The sequence below is a fragment of the Accipiter gentilis genome, chromosome 19, assembly GCF_929443795.1.
Source record: "Accipiter gentilis chromosome 19, bAccGen1.1, whole genome shotgun sequence".
In the NCBI taxonomy this organism is placed as follows: domain Eukaryota; kingdom Metazoa; phylum Chordata; class Aves; order Accipitriformes; family Accipitridae; genus Astur; species Astur gentilis.
The window spans coordinates 6137808-6157537 of NC_064898.1; the positions used below are offsets into that span (position 1 = coordinate 6137808).

At 44.9% G+C, this 19730-nt stretch overlaps 2 protein-coding genes across 5 annotated transcripts in view; one reads left to right on the top strand and one right to left on the bottom strand.

The window, feature by feature from the left end:
- CDK8 (cyclin dependent kinase 8) overlaps positions 1-2732 on the bottom strand; it is an 87502-nt gene extending 84770 nt beyond the window's left edge. For all 4 annotated transcript variants that reach the window (XR_007508826.1, XM_049823032.1, XM_049823031.1 and 1 more), the window contains exon 1: positions 2579-2732. Coding sequence is in view for 3 of the 4 variants with exons in the window: in XM_049823032.1 (XP_049678989.1) it covers positions 2579-2706 (128 nt within the window). In the remaining variant the exon portion in view is untranslated. The remainder of the gene's footprint in view (positions 1-2578) is intronic.
- Positions 2733-10225: 7493 nt separating this feature from the next.
- Positions 10226-19020, top strand: RNF6 (ring finger protein 6). Its single transcript, XM_049823018.1, has 4 exons — positions 10226-12671; positions 14053-14262; positions 14837-14944; positions 16154-19020. The coding sequence occupies exons 1-4, from the start codon at positions 12608-12610 to the stop codon at positions 17887-17889; spliced, it is 2118 nt and encodes a 705-aa protein (XP_049678975.1). The 5' UTR covers positions 10226-12607; the 3' UTR covers positions 17890-19020.
- Positions 19021-19730: the final 710 nt, after the last annotated feature.

Genomic DNA, 19730 nt, shown 5'->3' on the forward strand with positions numbered 1-19730 from the left:
GAACATACACTTGCACAAACCAAATTATTAAAGTTTAGTTGTTTTCTGTGTTTTTTCTATGCATTAGACATCCGTATGTAGATGTCATTACAGAAAAAGTTGCCTCACTATTTTTAACAAAACATTTGCAGTCCTGCAGCCCATTCTTCAAAGTACTCTAAAAATCATGACGTATATTAACAGACTTAAAAGATTTGTGCTATGTAAAATAAGAATTAGAAACATGTAACAAAGTTTGCTTTAAACGTTTAAGTTCAAGAGGAAAAATTATGAAAATTAACTAAAAGATAGCAAACGACTTCATATGTAAAGAAAGCCTGAGCTGCATAGCTACTATAAACAACTCAAAAAGCAGATTATTCATCCATCAATATGTACCATTTGGGAAATACTGAAACAACATAAGCATATTTTTTTCAATATTTGCATATAACAATATACAAACATTGAACTCCGTTTCATACGCTCCCCACTGCAAGATATAATGTCCACCCATACATTACCATAGCTTCAGGAAAATGAAACGTTATTACACATTTGCTTTTGCAATTTAATTGATTACTTTGGATAATGGAATGTAAAAGGAACCTTTGACTTCAATCCTAATTCCATCCATATAATTTAAGATCACATTATGTACACGTATACTACAAGCTATAAAAGCATCTACAGATTTTACGTATTTAAGCAATTGTCAAAGGCCAATTACACAGCATATTTAAAAGAGGAAGTTTGCAGAAATCTCGAAGGGAAATGGGAACTACTAGGGAAAGGTGGCACTAAATGAACAATAAGGCAAAAAAAAGGACACAATATATGTTGCTGACTTTTTTTTTTTCAAACTCTAATCAAATACCTTATCTTGATTTTCCCCCTCACCAAGAGGAGAGAGGATTTAAAATCATACACGGTCAAGAACCAAGAAGAAAATCTACTTTAAAGCCCCCTTTGAGTAACTATCCATTTTTAAAGCACAAAGTTCCATTTTTCTGAAATTTCTCAAAATGACACTATTACCAGCAGCTCTAAACACACTCTCCCAAACACCATCAAGCAGACTGATGATTTCACCAAAAGATGTTTGAATTTACGCTTCACCAGTGTCACATGCTGAATTCCCTACACGCTGCTGCAGTCCAACATGCTGAACAGCTGCACCGAGCCTGGCACGAACCTTAGAAATGTAGTCATGTCTTTCAGTACCTCAATCTATTTTTCATATTGCAGGTGTCTCTATCGGTGCTGAAACCAGGGCTGGCCGTACTAGCAAAGTCAATACGTGCATATAAGGAGACTTAAGGCAATGGCTTATGACACTCAGAACAGTTTATTCCCTTTCCCCTCCCTGAAAAAAAAAAAAAAAAAAGAATTCAAGCAAGGTAAGAATTCCTCCTCTGCACGGTTTGAAGGATCCAAATGCAAAATTTGAGAAGAAAAGTAGTCAGCTGACTCATACCAGCAAACAAAATTCACGCTGAAGTCACTGTGCCGCAATTAATATCAGCATGTTTAAAACACAGGCAAGGGAAGGTGCGACCAGTCCCATCACAACCGTTCGTACGTAATGGCTAAAGCATTTCTAGAATTAAAGCTTATGTACACAGAAGCAGATCATGTTTCAGCCATAACCGACCACAGCCCGCTTTAAAAGTTTTTTATTTATCAGATGTAAAAACAACACCCAGACTTTTAAAATACACGTTATCTGAACGGCAACATAACAGAGCACCGCTGTGAGGAGGCTGCAAGAGAAAAGACTGGATGCAATTCAAAATTTAGGACCTGTTACAAGAACAACCCGTGCCTCTCCTGCTTGTTCCGCTCCCCACTTCCTATTGTTCTGCTGTTCGGCAAGTGATGCCATGTCATGGGCGAAGGAAACCTAAATGACAGTTTGCTAGATCTTTCTTTAAAACACTTGTGCAAAGAAATTCATTTACTCAGGTCTGCACTGAGAACCGGTGACACATAAAAGCTCTTTTAAGGCATTCTAAAGCCCGGAAAGGACCGGCAGACTTCGGTTCCTGAAGCAGCCAGCAAGAATGCCCAAAATGGTGACTACAAGTAATAAATCAGACAAAAAAAAGCATTACCAAGGAAAAAGAATCGGACCCTCTTCCACGCAGCTGACGGTCAGGCTGAACACGGGTAAGCGGCTACTCGTTTGCTGACGACGAAAACCCGCTAACTCGAGCGTTTTCCTCAACTACACAATTTTCTCCCCAAAACCCGCTCGTACCGAAACGAAGGCTCCGGCACCGCGCCGAGGGGACGGGGAACGCTCGGATCGACCGGCGGGGACCCCAGCACCGTCCGGACGGCAAAACGCCGGGTTTAACCGGGGCGGGCGGCAGGAGCCACGGCCCCGGGAGGGGTAGGGAGGGCAGGGGACGGAGAAACGGCGGCATTAACGGGGGAGGGGGGACGGACGGACGGACACGGGGCCGTGGGGCCGGGGCAGGCGGCGGGCCAGGAGGGTCCGGGGGCAGGAGGGGCGCGGACGGGGCCGGGAACCGGGGTTGGGGGGGAGGCGGAGATGCCGCGTTGGGGTCCGGGGGAGCCCCCGCTCCTCACTCACCCGTCCTTGCGCTTGGCTTTGTAGACGTGCCCGTAGGTGCCCCTGCCCACCTTGCAGCCCTCGTACTCGAAGAGGTCCTCCACCCGCTCGCGTTCCCCGGTCAGCTTCACCTTGAAGTCATAGTCCATCTTCAGCGCCCGCCGCGCCGCGCCGCCCCGAGACCGCCCCGACAGCCGCGCTCCCCGCCGCGCCCCGCCGCGACCGGGCAGCGGCAGCAGCAAGAGGAGGAGGAGGAGGAGGAGGAGGAGGAAGCCCCCGAGCCGCCCCGCGGACCATCCAGGGGCGGGCGGGCGGGCGGGCGGGCGGCGGCGGGGCTGCTCCCTTCCCTCCCGAGCCCCGTCCCCCGGCTGCTCCCTCCCCGCCCCGCCAGCTAGCGGCACAACAGCCGGTCTCCCCGGCGGAATACGGCGGCCGCGCTGCCGCAAAGGAAACGTCGCAAACCGCGGGCACCTCCCCGGCCACGGGCGCGGCGGGCAGCGCACCACGTGGAAGGCGGCGGGCTGCGACCTCCGCCAGAGCCCCGCCCCGCCACCCGTCCCGGCATGCCTCGCGGGGGCGGGAGCACGCTGGGAGTTGTAGTACGGGAGGGGAAGGAGGCGGGACGGGAGGGGCGCGGCGCGATGCATGCCGGGAGTTGTAGTCTTGCCCGCGCGAGGCACGCTGGGAGGCGTAGTCTTCAGCCGGAGAGGTGGCGCGCTGCCTGCCGGGAGGTGTAGTCCAGGGACGGGGCGGGGAGCGGGCCGCGGCGGGGCTGGGGAGAGCAGCGGGCCGGGCTCGGTCCCCGGCCGGGGGTAGCGGGACTGGCAGAGGCCGTGTGTGGGGTTATTCCCCGGAACGGGCTTCCTCGGCTGGGCTGGCGGCACCGGGCGCAGCACAGGGCCCTCACCCGCGGGCGGGGCAGCTGGAGCTGGGGCACGGGGCCTGCGATCAGCCGTCGCCACAAGCAGCCGGTTGTTGTCATGGCGGGGTCGGTTACGGTGACTGTTGGGGTCCCCAGCTTGCTCCAGACTGGCGAGGGCAGAGGCCGTTGGTCCTTGCCGGCTCTACCTGCCAGACCGCCTGTTAACAGCGCTGGAATTAAGACAATTCCACGACTTCGGGCATAGACACGGACAGATACCGCAGCGCTGACGAACCTTCTCTGCGCGGCTGCAGAGACAAATCGGGATCACGGGGCCTGGTATTTAGTGCAAAAGCCGTTACGTTTAGCAAGGCGTGTGACCAGTAACCGGGCGCTTTCCAATTCCTCTCCTTGGCTGACAGAGCCAGAGTTACCAAGCCAAGACAAAGCCAGCTGGTCATTTTATAGGATAGAGAGCTTGTAACTAAACTAAAGCTACAGCAATCTTTCTAATTACAGCCTGGCTTTTGGCATTTTCGGTAATCATGCACCTACGCTTCACATTTCATCTCAAGACTGCAATGCGGGTAAGTAAATGAGCACTCGGATCCCTAACTTAGGGAGAAAATATCATAGAATGTGGGGGCTCCTGAAAGAAGAAACGTTTTCTGGAACCGTCTGAAAGCACCTCCATTTTAATTTGCAAATCTCCATTTTCATTTGCACATTAAGGTTAATTCCTGAAAATTGGGGGTAGGGGTGTGTCAGCCTCCTGAGCTGGTATCACCCAATCAGACTGATGTCAGATACCCACAGTTTGACCTTGCTATGGTATGTTGCTATGTAACTGTTAGAGATATTAGATAAAGCAATTAGGCACGTGTTAGGAAAAATACCTGCAATTGGTAGAAGCGGCAAAACTAAGTTTTATTTGCCCAGCAACCCAACTAAATTACACAAGAATACTGCCTGGCGACTCACTAGGGCAATCAACCAGAAACAGCTCCGGGCAGCCCAGCAGCCCGTAAAGATCAAACAGTCTGGAAGATGCCATCCACCTCATAAAATTCATCCACCTCAGCCCAGAGCAGAGCAGCACGACTCTGCCTTCAGGGGCACCTGGCTTTGGGGACTTCCAGGGACGCCTGGGACCAAGCTTGCACGGTCAAACCCACCACAATCAGCACCTCCTGCCTGCCGACAGCCCTCAGTCCTGTCAGAAAGGAGGGGGGAAGTAGAAATAACCACTCTTCTGTAACTTTGTACTCTTCTTTCTATTATTAATCACTCTTTCACGGAGGCAATAAATACCCAAACTCCTTCACACAGATCCAATTATTGCATGGTAATTAATGGGCGAGTTTAGTCTGTCCTGACCTAAAACACTGCAGGGGGTGGGGGAAGAACAATGTCTGCTTAGAAAGAGAAGAGGACATGAAAAAAACCAAGAATACAGTGTCCAGACTCATTTTTCTGAGGACCTGTGCTATGTTTTACATGTTTACATAAACGGCTGGGAAAGAATTCCATACTTTGACTAACTCTGAGAAGTCAAAACCACAACAGAAGTCACTTTTCTTCTCTTTCAGACTTTGGTCCTTTTGTAACAATGTTTAGAAGTCTGCTTTTCTGCAAATGTTTCTTTCATTAGTTTCTCATAACATTTGGATTATATGACTTCCAGATCGAGTGTAACTGTAAATATGCTGCTTCTTCACTCTGTTTTCACTTCAGGTATTTGTATTGCGGGCAACGTTCAATTTTACTAGTTCAGATAGATGGTCCCCACGTCATAAGAGATTTGAAACAGAAGGCACACCTTGATTCTTTGATGATGAAGAAATGAATATTGACACTTCAAGGTCAACTTTTAATTCTGTTTCATGGAAAGTTGCATGCTTTTTGTGCTTTATTTTAAAATTCTGTCACTGTATAATATAATTTCAAGAAAAAGTTTAATTTTGGCATCCATTTTTAAAAAGAAAGACACGACCAGGTCATGATCTGCTATTCTTGACTCTCAGGTTCCCAGAGTGGCCTTTTTAATTGATAGGATTTCTTATCTCTTACTGCTTGTTTTGTATTCCCTCCTTTCATGCTGTCTCAGAAATCCATTTAAAAATGCCTAACCCATCCTGCTGGATTTGGCTCTTTGGAGCTTTCCTCCTTCTCTTTTGTCCACTAACATTTATGGCTCGCTTTCGTATCCTTCTGTTCTGAGTTTGTGTAATTTCTAACGTTTCATGTACAGACACACTTTTGAAATTTTTTTTTGTTTGAAATCACCACACCTGTGAAGAAAATCCGAGTTCTCCATAGGGAAGTATTAAGCAGACGCTGCCTGTTGAGGCACAGCAGCAGATAAAGCACGTTCTGTACCCGAGCTGGAGCAGAAGTACCGAAAGCAAACTTGGTTTTGTTGCGTGTGTGTGTGCATGCTAATGGCCACAGTGTTGGTGTGAGAATCAGAGTTGTGAAGCAAAGCTTACAGCTGGGGAACGTACAATGGGCTACTCGCTCTGTGTTTTGCAGTCTTCTTAAATAGAGAAAAAGACCCACAGAAAAATGTCTCTCATGTCTTTGCTTTCTCATCTTTGTATTTTATAAGTGGATAACCTACAGTGGTCAATCACATCCCCATGCCATTAGAATGCCTGCTTGCTCCACTTACTAATTTGCCAAATTTGAACATACTTTTGCTTTTCAGAGAATTTTTCATGTAAGAGTAGCTACCTGCTAAAAGTTTTCCATATCCCCAAAAGGCACATTCTTCAGCATTGTGACTAAGGTGTTCCCAGCTTGGTATTGAGTGAAAAAGGGCCAGTCCTGCTAAGTGCTATACACTTTCCACTTTTGCTTAGACAAATGAAAACTGAAGGCAAGAGACTAATGTGTGGGGTTTTTTCTATTCTGTGTGTAAAGAAAAACAATCATACTTGCACAGTTTGAGTATTTTCCAGAAACCTTGCAGTTGTTAATATGCAGATGAGTTGGTTAGCTGAATACTGGCAGCATTTAAGAGTGCAGTTTACTTACAGCAGGTGAGTAAAGTGCTGGTTCTGCAAAGAGTTTTGTATGTAAAGCACCGTGGTGGTTTTTTATTTTGCACTTAACTGTACTTTACTGTAAAATCGATCAACTACTATAAAGTTGATCAGACTAGTGATGTGCTTGAGCTAACACGGCATCCTAGATTCTGGCAGGAGTGCAAGTTATTAACAATCATACATCAGTTCTTTGGATCCAGGTGCTGTACAGGAGAGTCGTGCTTGCATTCAGTGAAACATCTGTTTGCCAGACTCAGGACCACCTACAGTAACCGTCAGCCTGATGGTTTTATGCTCCCAAAGAAGCCAGAGAATCAGTTCTCAAGAGCCTTGGCAGACCTTGAAAATTCAGCCTACGAACGCCTGGTTACTTTTGTTATTGAAAAGAGCCCTACCTGAGGGGAAAGAAACCCTGATAGTGAATATTATTTTATTGCTTTATATTATTTCAGTAAACAGAATCATACAAATATTCAGGCTGGAAGGGGCCTCTGGATGTTATCTAGTTCAATACCCGGCTCAAAGCAGGGCTGCTCTTAAATTCAGGTTGCTTGAGGCTTTGTCCGCTCAGGTCTTGAAAACCTCTATGGAGGGAGATTCCACAGCTTCTCTCGACCTGACTGTCCTCAGGGTGAAATTTTTTGTCCTTCTATCAGTAAAAATCCTGGCGCTCTCTTCTCAGTAACCTCCTTGTTGGTACTGGCAGGCTGCCCCTTCTCCCAGCTGAAGAAACTCTGGTGCCCACAGCCTCTCTCACATGGCCGGTGCTCCAGCCCACGACCGTCTCAGTGCTCTTGGCTGAACTCACTCCAGTTTGTCAGTAATTTTCCGTATCAGGATTGTTCTACCGGAGACCCCCAAACTGGGCATCGTATTCCACATGCAGGCGAACAAGAGCCACATAAGGGGAAATAATCACTTCCCCATCACTTCCCGATAATCCGTTGTCTGTGTTCCTCTTTACAGTGCTGTTAGCCTTCATGGCTGCCAGGGTGCACTCTTGAATTCTGTTTAACCGCTGCCCACCAGGACGCCCCATCCTTCCCAGCACATTCAGTATTGTCCCAGAGGGCTGGTCACTCCTAGAGGGAGGACTTTGCATTTGTCCTTGTTGAACTTTGTGAAGTTCCTGATGGCCCGCTCCTCCAGCCTGCCCAGGTTCCTCTCAAGCACATCAACTTAATGTCACCACTTTGGTGTCATCTGCACGTACTAAGATCCAGTTTAAAAAAACTGATTATGAGGTTCTGCCTTATATAATATCAAGTAATGAAATATGATAGAATAAAGTTACTTTCTAAAGAACTTAAATGACTGAACAATCAAATTAAAACCAGGGTTACAGATTTTCTGTTATTACAAAACTTAGTAATTGCCTGAGGTTTGCTGCCCTCCATAGGCTATTTTTATTATTTTTCCAAAGATAGTATTTTACTGTGGATGGAAAGCATTGCGACAGTGCAGTAACAATATTCCAGGAAAGATCTACTATTGTTATTTGTATTAACAACACAGCATAAAATAAACAAATACCGTACTTAGTTACAGTGTACTGTTGTGAAACATCAGTACGAACAGGACGTGAACACAAAATTCTGCATTGGAGGACAGGTCAGTGGAAAATAAACTAATTCAGTATAAGGTTTCAGTATGGAAATACAGGTTTATTTATCTATCTAAAACATAACCTTCTTCCGGGTGAGCAGCCCATATGTGGGCTTGATACCAGAGAGGATGGTGTGTTTGACTATGGAATAATAATTACTAAAAACAGACTATGAGAGGTAAAGATTTCAAAAACAGGACAAAAAATAATTGTGAGAACAGACTTTTCAAGGGAACCAGGCACTATTTTATACACTCTGACTTGTATTAGGAAAGTAAAAGTGATCTTTAGGAAGGACATATTTTAATTGCTCCAGGCAAAGGAAATCATATTACAATACTAATTATTCATACTGTGGCAAGGAATGTGAATAACGATGAGGGTTCTATTTTTTTAATACAGTGAGCAGGAAGGAGTAGTCCTTGGTCTGCCCTCAGAGCTAAAACTGTGTCCCAACGGTCAATTTGTCTCCTGGAAACCATGTACTGGCACAAAAGGAGAGTAAACTAACACGGAACCTAAACGTAACACTTGTGTAAACTCTTTTTTTTCTCAGCCAGAATAAAGAAATCCTGGGGTGCCTGGTTGAAGTAGGGAGTGGAGGTATCTTCCTGGACACTGGCCCTGAGCCCTTCCCACCACCTCACTCATTAGTGAGGGTTTGCCTTTGCATCGAGACCAGTTGCACAAAAAATACCCAACCTTTGTTTATGCCTGCAAGCAAGTTCGAACAGAAGTGTGAGCAGTTCAGATATTCTAGGGATGAAGTGCTTTTACATATTTAAAGCATCCTTCTTGTGAAATCCTCTCATTTTGCTGATTTGAATAGTTTATGTAAGATGTGAAACATGCTCCTGTCACAGCCTGCCAGCTTCTGCCATGTGTTGAAAAAAATCTGTAGAAGCAACTTAGAAAAGAGAGTTTGTGGATGCTATCAGCATATCGGCAACTAGCATATGTGAAATTTGTAAAAGGCTTCACATCTTGTGTGAAAAACTTCTAAGGCTCTGCAAATTGAAATTACTAAAATCACAGCTTGAAACCCAAGTTTCTGTGACAGCACTAAGCAATTAATGGTTTATTTTAAAAAATTAAGAAGGTGAAGGGAAATTCCTGCAAAAGGAAAGGTAAATAGAAAGGAAGGAAGGAGAGGCAGATAGTGATGGAAAATGGGAGAAGCGCCCCATTTAAAAATGCAGGCCTAAGAAGGTGAGAGCAGGGGAAAAGGAGTGATTAAAATCTTGTTCCTTAGAAGTACCAAACTGCTAACTGAAGCTGCAGTCTTACGCTGATTGGGTATAACATAATAATGATCATTGATATTATGAGTTTAGTGAAATCCTCTTTGTGCGAGTTTATCTACCTTTACAGGTAAGGCTGACACCCACCAGGGTGGTGATAACCACGCAGATTTTGACCAACAATGGGCTTGCTAACGGAACGCCGTACCTGAAACGACTTCCATTACGTGCTTAAAGTGAAAAAGGACTGTGGAGAACGGCAAGTTAGGCAAAACGAAAACCCCCAAAGCTTTAGCGAGAACACGCGAAGGGAGAGCGCACACAGCACCGAGCAGGGACCTTGCGGGCTGCCAGGGGACCGCGACAGGACCAGCTGAGGACGGCGGGCTCCGCCGGCCAGGATCCGCCTGAGGAGCGGCTGGAGACGAGGACGGGACGGGAGAACGCTGGTGCTTTGCCTTTTCCTCAGGGTGTTTGCGCCCGTTAACCCCACAGCCGCTTCAGAGACCTGAGCCGCAATCCGCGGTTCTCGGCGGACGGCGGCGAGTGACTCCGGCCTGCTGGAAGGGGAGGACAGCGGGTGCCCGGGGGGGGTGGGGAAGCAGCGGCCCGGCGACAGGGACGGAGGGAACGGGTCGGAGAGAATAAGCCGGAGGCGTCGCCGCCTCAGGACGGAGCGACCTTCCCGCTCTCGCCAGCCTGCGCGCGCGGCGGCCGTTGACCCCGCCCCGGCGGCCCGCGGCCCGCCCAACGCCCGCCCCGCCCCGCCGCCGCGCGCATGTGCGGGAGGGGCGGGGCTTGCCGCCGGTCGGGGCCGCCCTCGCGCCCTCGGAACCTGCGCTGGCGGCTGCCGGCAGCCGCCCGGACCGCAATCGGGGCTGGAGCGCGTCGCTCGCACACCCAGGGGTCGGTTTCGTTCCGGCGTTAGGCGGCGGTTGGTCCTGCCGCCGAGGAGGGAGGGGGAGCGCGGAGCTGGGCCGGGCCCGGCCGGCCGGCGCCGCGGACAGCAGGGCAGGGACGGGCTCTGGGGTCTCCCCGGCTGCGCTCTGGGCAGACTCCCCCGGGGCTAGGCGGCGGCATGGACGCCTCCCCGGTTTGTCGCAGCGGGTGACGCCGCTCCCCGCCGGGCAGGGGGAGCCGGGGGGGGGTGCGGGCGGCGCTGGAGGGAGTCGACCCGACCGGCGGCGGTTAGTGGCGGGGCGCGAGCGGGGAGTCTGGGGAGGAGAGAAGCAGGAGGACATGGGCTGCCCTGCCCTGTTGTGATTGGTCGGCGGCCGCGAGCTGGCCCGGTGATTGGGCGGGAGCCGTGTCAGTCACTCCCCTCATCCTCCCCTCCCCCAGGCGTTTGGCAACAGGCGCTGTCTGAGGCGGCGGGGGCGGCCGGGCCGGGGGGCTCGGGGCTCCCGGGGCTCCCTGCTCCCGCCCGGGTCCCCCCGCGGCTCCCCTGCTCCCCCAGGCGCCGGGCCCGGGCCGTGGCCTCCCCTGGAGGTGGGCCGGAGAGCGTGGGCCCGGCGCGGGGCTGGGATCTGCAGGCCTTGATACTGGCCGGGGGGGCGGGCGGCCTCAGGCTCCGGGCTTGGATCGTTTTGGGGTGTCCCTGCGGCCTGTTTCTGAATTAGCTTCGGATTCTTCCTTTGTCTGCCTTGCCTTCCTCCTCCCCTTCTTCCCTAGGCTCTGTGGGGTTTTCTTTCTGGGTTTGTTGGGTTTCCCCCCCCCCCCCCCTTTTTTTTTTTTCCAATTCGGTGAGATCATCTCTCCTGGAGTCTGCAATGTGACAGAAATATTAAATAGCCCTGTCGCTCGGGGAGGCTTCCTCATCTAAACTCCGTAGTCGTCTCGCTTGCAATCAGGTGGTAGTCTTTCCGAAGATGAGTACCTAATTGAATTGGGGGCAGCAATTCATGGAAAGAGGCCAAAACCTAAAAGCATAAGGTATATATTGCTTAGATAAAAGCAGGTGTAAATCTTCAAGAATGGGCCAGAGTAACTATGAATTAAAGACTAAAGGAGTTAGTCTTAGGTTGAAAATTCTAGAAAATGTAGATAAACTGTTGGCATGTGGCCCCTGTTCCTTTGCAAAGGAAGAGTAATCCTGAGTCATAACTGGATGTCGATTTCAGGTTTTTTACATCTTAGTAGTTAATACCCTTCAACTTTTCAATACTCTGAAATATTTTACGTGCCAAAGTACTTCACTTTGATGCAGTTAATACCCTTCAACTCTCACTACTCTGAAATATCCGAAGTGCCAAAGTACTTAGTTTTGATGGCGTTTGATAAATATGGATAGTAGTTGTCATCCGTGCAGTTATGTTAAACAGATGGGACAACCAAACACTTCACACTTCTTACTGTTTCTGAGTCATTTAAAGAGTGTGACTAATCATCCTACCATACAGTTGTCAACAAAACAGTATTTTTTTTCTACCACCCACGAAATCTGAAGAAGAGACTTCCAGATTTTCTATGGATGAGAAATGAAAAGTAAAGGTCCTCTCTTTTGAATAACAGTGAAAATTTAGATTGAGGGGGACTACACGTGATGGACTTTTCATCTTAAGAATTTATATGTCATTTTTTTCTCTGGAGCAATATAGTGATATACCCAAAAAGTCACTTAACTCACTATGACCATCGTCGGGCAAACAGTAACACGTTAGTTGTTTTAAGGTTTGCATCTAAATAGCAACCTTACCTGAAACTAAATGAATTTTATCTGTCCTCTTTCCCTTGCCTCTTGTGCCTGTGTTGAGCTGAGTTGTAAATCATTGAGGACAGAGGTGCTTTAATATTCAGTGCGGTATGGATTGGGCATTTTCATGATAATAGTCAAGTGACGGGTGTCATCAGGGTAATAATAGTGCTAACTGTGTGTTGCTGGTGGGGTGGGTGGGAATTGCATTTGTTTTGAGGAAACCAGGGTAGTAAGACAAAGAGCTGGCTGAGAAATTTGTGTTTAGAAATGTCATATGAAAAGTGACCCGATTTGAACATAGCCCGTGTGGGAAATGGAAGTCAGCAGTTACCTACAGCTGTGCGGCTGAGCCAAGAGGGCGACAGTAATTTTTAAACCCCCCAAAATATTACGGTAATAGAAAAAGCCTTGAAGGGGAGATACTCAGATTTGATTTCTTTTAAGTTAAAGAGCTGGGAGGGAAGTATTAAATACATCAAAATGCAGTATTTGACAGAGGAGGAAGATGAGTGGAAAGGTTGATTGGGACTAGGTGTTTAGAACTGTAGTTACCGGGGGGGGGGGGGGGGGCAGGGGGAAGATGGGGAGAGAAGTAGCATATGGGGTGGAAAATGAGGAGACCAAGAATGCATCAGAATGGATCCCACAAAGAACATAAGAAAGGTATATTAAATGTATGCCAGCTTCTGCTGTTGGCAAATACATTTTCGGATTCTTTTTATCTGTTGGCAGCATTGATAAAGATTTGCTCTTTCTTGAATGTATGTCGAACAGTTAGTTGGTTTGGTCTGTTTTCTCATCACCTTTCTTGTGAAGACTAATTACTGATTGGGAGTGTGCTGAGAATGCTGTTCTGTGTTTTCCCCATAATTCATACTTGAAGTGACTTCTATATGTTCATGAATTGACAAAAAAAAAAAAAAAAGGAAGTATTTACCCAATAATTTTCTCCTCACACACAGGCAGAATGGTGCCATACATACGATTGGATTTTTTGGCCTGGTGATCTCTTTAGAGAAGTGATCTCTTTTGCCAGGTGTCTGCCTCAGCAGGTGTTACAGATGGCTTTTATTAAACAGGAAGCCCCGTTGAAAGGATGACACTTGCTCTTCTTTCAAACTGAATGTTGAAGAACAGGTTTTCTTTAGAAAATAGAAAAGTTGGGGAGTGGTCTGAGAGCTGATCTGCTCAGGATTGAGTCCTAACCAGAGAGAGGTGGTAATGGGACAGAAGTCAATGAAGATGATGCCTCTTCCTGACACTGGAAGGTTATTCATGCCTTCTAATAGTGTGGTCCCACTGGTTGAATATTTGAAAAGTGATGAAGAACTGTGGGTAAAGTATAGCCCTTTCTCTTTTACACCAGTTCTCTGAAGATGAGTATCCCTTTGCTAGCTAATCCTTGGATTAGAGAGCACAAGGAAAGTATGCAAATAATGTAAGAATGTCAAAAGAGCCAGTTCCACCAAAAATGAATCTGTAGGCTTTGTGCTATGTGAGGGGTAGTACTGACGGAGATACTAATGTAGTCTTACCTGCTTATCAGTGAGTGTTTCAAGTGGAAGATAGTCTTCTCTAAGCAGTAGCTGTGGTTGTCAGGAGTCTACACTGGATAATTACAGTCCAGTAATTAAAGAACAGTGTTTTCAATGACATCTTATCTTTAAAAATACTCTATGCTGCTGTTGTGTTTTGCCTGGGAGAAGGGAAATACATTTTATGTTATTCCTTTAACTTTCTAGAATATCCTTATTTAGCTAAAAAATCTGTCATTGCTTTTTTATTTTAAAGTCACTGTACCAACTTGTACGTCCTTTCAGTGAGCAAAGGGGACTTCTAGCTGTTTTTCAGCAAGCTAGAAGCAAAATAACTTGCATAATAAACTACACTGTTGACTTGGCAAATAACATGGAGCTTGGCTCACCTTAATCATCTTTAGCTATTAATAAACTAATTTCATTGAAAATGCTGGGAACTCTTTACTGTAAATTAGGTAAATTCTTACTGTGATTGCTGTGCAGTCTAACCTTCTGGTTTCGTTCAGGACAACCTGGCATTATTATGGATCGCTCTCGGCACCATGCAGGAAATGGCAGTGAGCAGGCACCTTCACGAGAGCATAGTCATGGAGAAGATGAGAGACAACGACAGCTGGAGCGCCTCGGTAGGGAAGAAGCATATTACCAGTTCATTAATGAACTCAATGAAGAAGACTATAGGTTAATGAGAGACCGCAACCTGCTTGGCACCCCGGGTAAGATGCGGATACCTTCAGTAGAAAAGATGTAATGTGAAGTAACGCTACTGCTGTCAGGCACTGCATGTGGTTGTATGACTCAAGTAGCCTGATTTCTGTGGCTTTGTAGAAAGGAAAAAACCCTCCATTTCCATTCAAAATTAATGATGTTCAGTAAAAATTAACAACTTAAGTAGATATTAAAGCTGGAATAAAAATGTAACTCTTTCAAATGCACCATGTCCATATATAGATAATATCCAAACCCAAATAATTAACATTTGGTACACTAAAGTATATCTGTTGGTATGTGGCAATTTTGGGGGCCTCTGAGTTGTTCCTGGAAGTTGGCATGCTCTTGTCAGACCTTCAGCGTCTTTTTTTCCTTCCACCCCAGTACCTACTTCCTCTGTTATCTGTGTACCTGCGTTACAATCTTACACAAGTGCTGTTTTCTTTTTGGTTTCATTAATTTTACCTTATTTCTGAAGACTTCCATTCAAGATGGAAAATATTGTTATTTCTGCATGGCTGTGTTGAGCCAATAATAATGTCTTATCTAACAGTGTTGTTAAAATGTAACTTATTTCAGGGGAAATAACAGCAGAAGAGTTGCAGCAACGCTTGGAAGGGGCTAAGGAGCGCCTGGCATCACAGACTGATCTGGATAACAGAGAAGGTGAAAGTAGAACTGTTGGAGGTAAACATCATTCATATACATAGGTACACATAGCATTTGATGCATCAGTACTGTTCTGTGCAGCTATTTAAGAGAAATGCTGATAAATTTCAGTACCAGCCAGTTTTTGCATTGTGCCTCTGCATTGTTTGAAAAATATGAGAGATGTCCTAACAATATGAAAACAAACTTGAAATACTTCATGAAAACTGATTTATGTCAACCACAAATTACTGTCTCCTCTTTCCCTGGTTTCTCTTGGCTAGTAAACTTAATAGCACAAAAATAATTTTCATTCTTCTAATTCTTAAAAGGTTTTATCATGTATTAGAGAAGTTGGAACAGAAAAGAAGTTAACTAGGAAGCAGTTAATCTCTCCACTGTTTTGTTGTTTTTGTTGTTTCATTTCCTCTTGTTTTAATGGAGTGAGGTTTGTATTATGTGCACTGTCTGTCTTCACTTCCCCAATAATATTGGCTTCCTCATTTGACCAATTCTGGTCAGATTTAGGAGAGGAATAGGCAACTTGGAAACGAAGATGCCAAAGCTTTTGCAGGTTTCATGAAAGTAGGGAGATGGTGAAGTAGGGAGAGCTTAATCTGATCCCTTCAAGGGAAAACCTTCACTGTGATCATGACCATTGGCTTGCTTTATACACATAGTTAGCACTAACCACAACAATTGTATCTGTTCTTGTAGTTGGAGGAGATTTGGGAATGGAGCTGTGGATATTGCAGTAGGAAAAGAGTGTATTTGCACAAAAGGAGCAAATCTTTCGAAACCATGCATCATTTATTCCACTGCTTATAGAAAACAATTTTTTTTTTCCAGAAGATGACAAAATCTGTCATGCTTTTCCTTCCTTTATCAAAATTAGTTGACTAGGATACCCTCAAGTTGATAGCTTAAGCGAGGGACAGGTATTGGACAAATACAACTAACTTTGGACCACCTAAATCTGAACACTTTCTCAGAAGAGGCCATCTGTGCTTATTAATTTCGCTGTGTATCTGCTGGTGAGACAAAAATTCTAGGTTGAACTGTTGAGTTTTGTTGACATTTTCACATACAGCATATTTTCAGCAAAATTATGTTAGCGTAGCACGCTAACTGTCCTGCTACTGTGTTGTTTCTGAAGTCAGGGCCCAGCAAGCACAGAGGATTTGGAGTGCATCATAGTATGCTGAGTGTGCAGTTCTATGAGTGTTTGCACTTTTTTGTTTCTCTCAGATTCTGATGTTCTTGGAGAAAACTCAAATGGTGACTCTTTGCTTGAATGGCTGAACACATTTCGTCGCACGGGAAACGCCACTCGCAGTGGACAGAGTGGGAACCAAACCTGGAGAGCCGTGAGTCGAACAAATCCAAACAGTGGGGAGTTCCGATTTAGTCTGGAAATCAACATAAATCATGAGCATAACAGTTTTGAAACTGCTAGTGAGGAGTATGTGGGTATAGATAGTAGCAGAATGTATTTAGAAAGAAGACATCAAAGAGCTGTCAGTCCAGTAACCCCACGAACGAGGAGCAGGACTGCAAGAGAGGCAAACAGTGAGGCTTCAAGCACTGCAAGGACCAGGTCTGTAAGAAGTTCCGTGGCACAAAGCTCTGAAGCAGCCTCTCGTCCAGTCTCAGGGAGGCTCAGGAGTAGAACGAGGGAGTTGACAGGTGTTTCCCAAACAAATACTACACGTAATAATTCTGCAGCTACTGGTGAACAAAGGGAAACACCAGAAAGAGGTACTTCTACAGGAGTCACAAGAGGTAGAGCTAGAACTAATGTTCGGAGGAGTACAAACCAAAGACTAGAAATTCTGCGGCTGAGGTCTACTTTAAGTAGTCGAAGCCGCTCTCCACTGCAAAGGCAAGGTGATACTGCTCGTTCTGAGGAACGTGGGCAGAGGCAGGAGAGAAATGCACAGCAAGGCAACAGAAGTAGAAGACAAACAGCTCAGCCTTCTCCACAGCCTGCCGAAGAACAAGCAAGAGGTAACACTCAGAATCCTCAACTTCCTGGTGTAGCCCCATCCTTGGGAATAACTTTGGAAGAGGAGGAATCTAGTAGGCCAGTAGCTGCTGTTAGAAGGCATCCAACAATTACATTAGATCTCCAAGTGAGAAGAATTCGTCCTGGAGAAAATAGAGATCGTGACAGTATTGCCAGTAGAACTCGTTCTAGAGTAGGAATGGCAGAAAACACAGTTACCTTTGAAAGTGACAGTGGGGGATTTCGGCGTACGATATCACGATCAGAACGTGCAGGTATTCGAACCTACGTTAGCACTATACGGATACCTCTTCGTCGGATTTCAGAAACTGGGCTTGGTGAACCTTCATCAGTAGCTCTTCGATCAATCCTTAGACAAATTATGACAGGCTTTGGAGAACTGAGTTCTTTAATGGAAACTGAATCTAACTCAGAAGTGCAAAGAGGTGGTCATCACTTACCAGATGTGCAGTCAGAGCAGAATAACTCCCGTTCAGCAAACAATAGCAGTGATCCAAGTGAAGTTTCATCTAGAAATAGGCATGCAGTAGAAGGCAGCAGGGAAACAAATGGACAGAGTGATGATATTCAGCGCTATGGTCGCAATAACGAAAACCAAGATAACAGGCAGTCTCAGGATGCTAATAACCTAGTGGAAAATGGAACGCTGCCCATACTTCGACTTGCCCACTTCTTCTTGCTGAATGAAGATGATGATGACGATCGTTTAAGAGGTTTAACCAAAGAGCAGATTGACAATCTTTCTACCCGGAACTATGGGGATATTCACACTGAAAATGAAATAAGCAAAACATGTAGTGTTTGCATTAATGAATATGTAACAGGGAATAAGCTAAGGCAGTTACCTTGTATGCATGAGTTTCATATTCATTGTATTGATCGCTGGCTTTCTGAAAACTCTACTTGCCCAATTTGTCGGCAGCCTGTGTTGGGGTCTAGTGCCACAGACAATGGCTAGAATTATTTATACTGCTCAGTACTCAAGGATTTGCTTCTGCTCTATTTATGATGAGCCAGATGGAATGAGTTGACTTACATAGGGGTCCATTTGTTTGGGGAGTTTTGTTAAATTTCTTTAAAAATACTAGGAAACTTGTCTAAATCTAGCAATGTAAATACTATTTTTCTCCGAGTGCAGATCTAGGAGTATGCATAGAACCAAATGATATCGGTAAAGTTTATATTTTTTTAGGTAATTTTGTTATGCTAAGCACTTTTGTAAATACAGAAATGCAATAGTTAATCAGTCCTGCTTAATGTATGTTTTTTTAACAGTGTAATGGACTCACTTTATTTAGATTACGAATTGTTTCACACAGACCCACCGCTGTGTTGAAAAATTAGTGTCTAAATAACCATTCACTAGCTTTTTGTTCTAAGAACAATTTCTTTTACAGAGAGTTTCTTGCTGGACATGTTTGCTAAAGATATTTAAGTTACTTGAAGTGCTCAATTTAATAGACTATATTTTTTTTAACATTGAAATATCCTTTCCAAAAACTTGCCAATTTGGTTCTATTTAAAAAATTTTATGGCAATTTTTGCATGTGGTTTTACACAATGCTTAATGCTGATGAGTTCATATTCAAAAGTGGATGGGTTAGTGACATTACAAAATGTACATAATTAAATGCTGTCTTTGACAATCTCTGTCTTTTCAATGCAGACAGCAATCAAATCAAAAATAATTCTGAGAGGCTGTGTCTTACTGAACATGACATTTGCTCAAAGAACAAATGAGCGCTGAGGAAGCCTTTTTACTGTTCCAAATTACTCAGTTGATATTCATGGGGTTTTAACTGCCTTAGTTTAAAGAGAGAAATATTTCCTTGACCATTATATTGTCTACAATATGCATGATTTGTGCATCCTACTCAGAAAAATGAAACAAAGGCTTGAAGTGTTTTTGTACAGGAATTTAAGGTACACATATAATATTAGTCCTCTTAAAACATGTCTGAGGACCAAATGGCAAAAGACACTAAAAAGGACAAAATAAGCTTCCCTTAAAGTCCCCAGATTACTGTATAATTAGATATTAAACTTTATACCAATAACTTATAAAGAAATAAAGTTGCAAAGTAAGTAATTGAGGCTTTGTGTGAATTACTGTTGAGCTGTATCCTGTAGATTGGTAAGATTTATCATTCTTGATGTTCAGTTTCAGTTCTCACTTTATTCTTTCCCCGGTTTTCCCCAGCTGTGTGCTTGTGTTTCCACAATGTGTGTGAGCTGTTATGGTAGATAAAAATGCAAGGCAAAGCACTCTTAGGGCTTCTGAAGTAAGCTGAACATTATAAAGCTCATCTGAGCAATATGCATCTCAATCCTTAGAGAAAGGCAGAATTGTGCAATACTCTTATGTGTGTGTATTCTGAGTGGTAGAAAGAATACTTAAAGTGAGGAAGTCCTACTGACTTTCTCTGCCTACAGATGGCCTTGACAAATGCACTCCTGTGCCAGGTGCTTCAGTTAAAACATCTGCTTATGACATCCTTGAAGGGAAACTATAAAATCCTGTGCTAAACTATTGGATGTCTACTTCAGTTTTGCAAGTGAAAAACTTGTGAAAAAAGTTCCAGAGAAGTGCTTCTTTTTATTCCTAAAAGTAGCTCTAAGAAATCCTCTTATGAGATTTAGATGAGTTTAAGGATATGATTAAGATATCTTCTGATGTGATTTGGACTGCTAATTATTGCAAACATTGTTGACACTTTTCTTGAGTGCCTCCTTAGCCATATTAAAGAGTGAGGAGATGTAAATGTGATTGTCAGAGCTAGCTTATATTTACGTTCTTTT

Bases quoted from the DNA above. Each gene is read 5' to 3' on its own strand.
- RNF6 (XM_049823018.1), top strand. From the start codon at position 12,608: ATGGGGTGGAAAATGAGGAGACCAAGAATGCATCAGAATGGATCCCAC. The intron at 14,263-14,836 runs GTAAGATGCGGA...AACTTATTTCAG, and splicing joins CAACCTGCTTGGCACCCCGG to GGGAAATAACAGCAGAAGAG. The intron at 14,945-16,153 runs GTAAACATCATT...TGTTTCTCTCAG, and splicing joins TGAAAGTAGAACTGTTGGAG to ATTCTGATGTTCTTGGAGAA.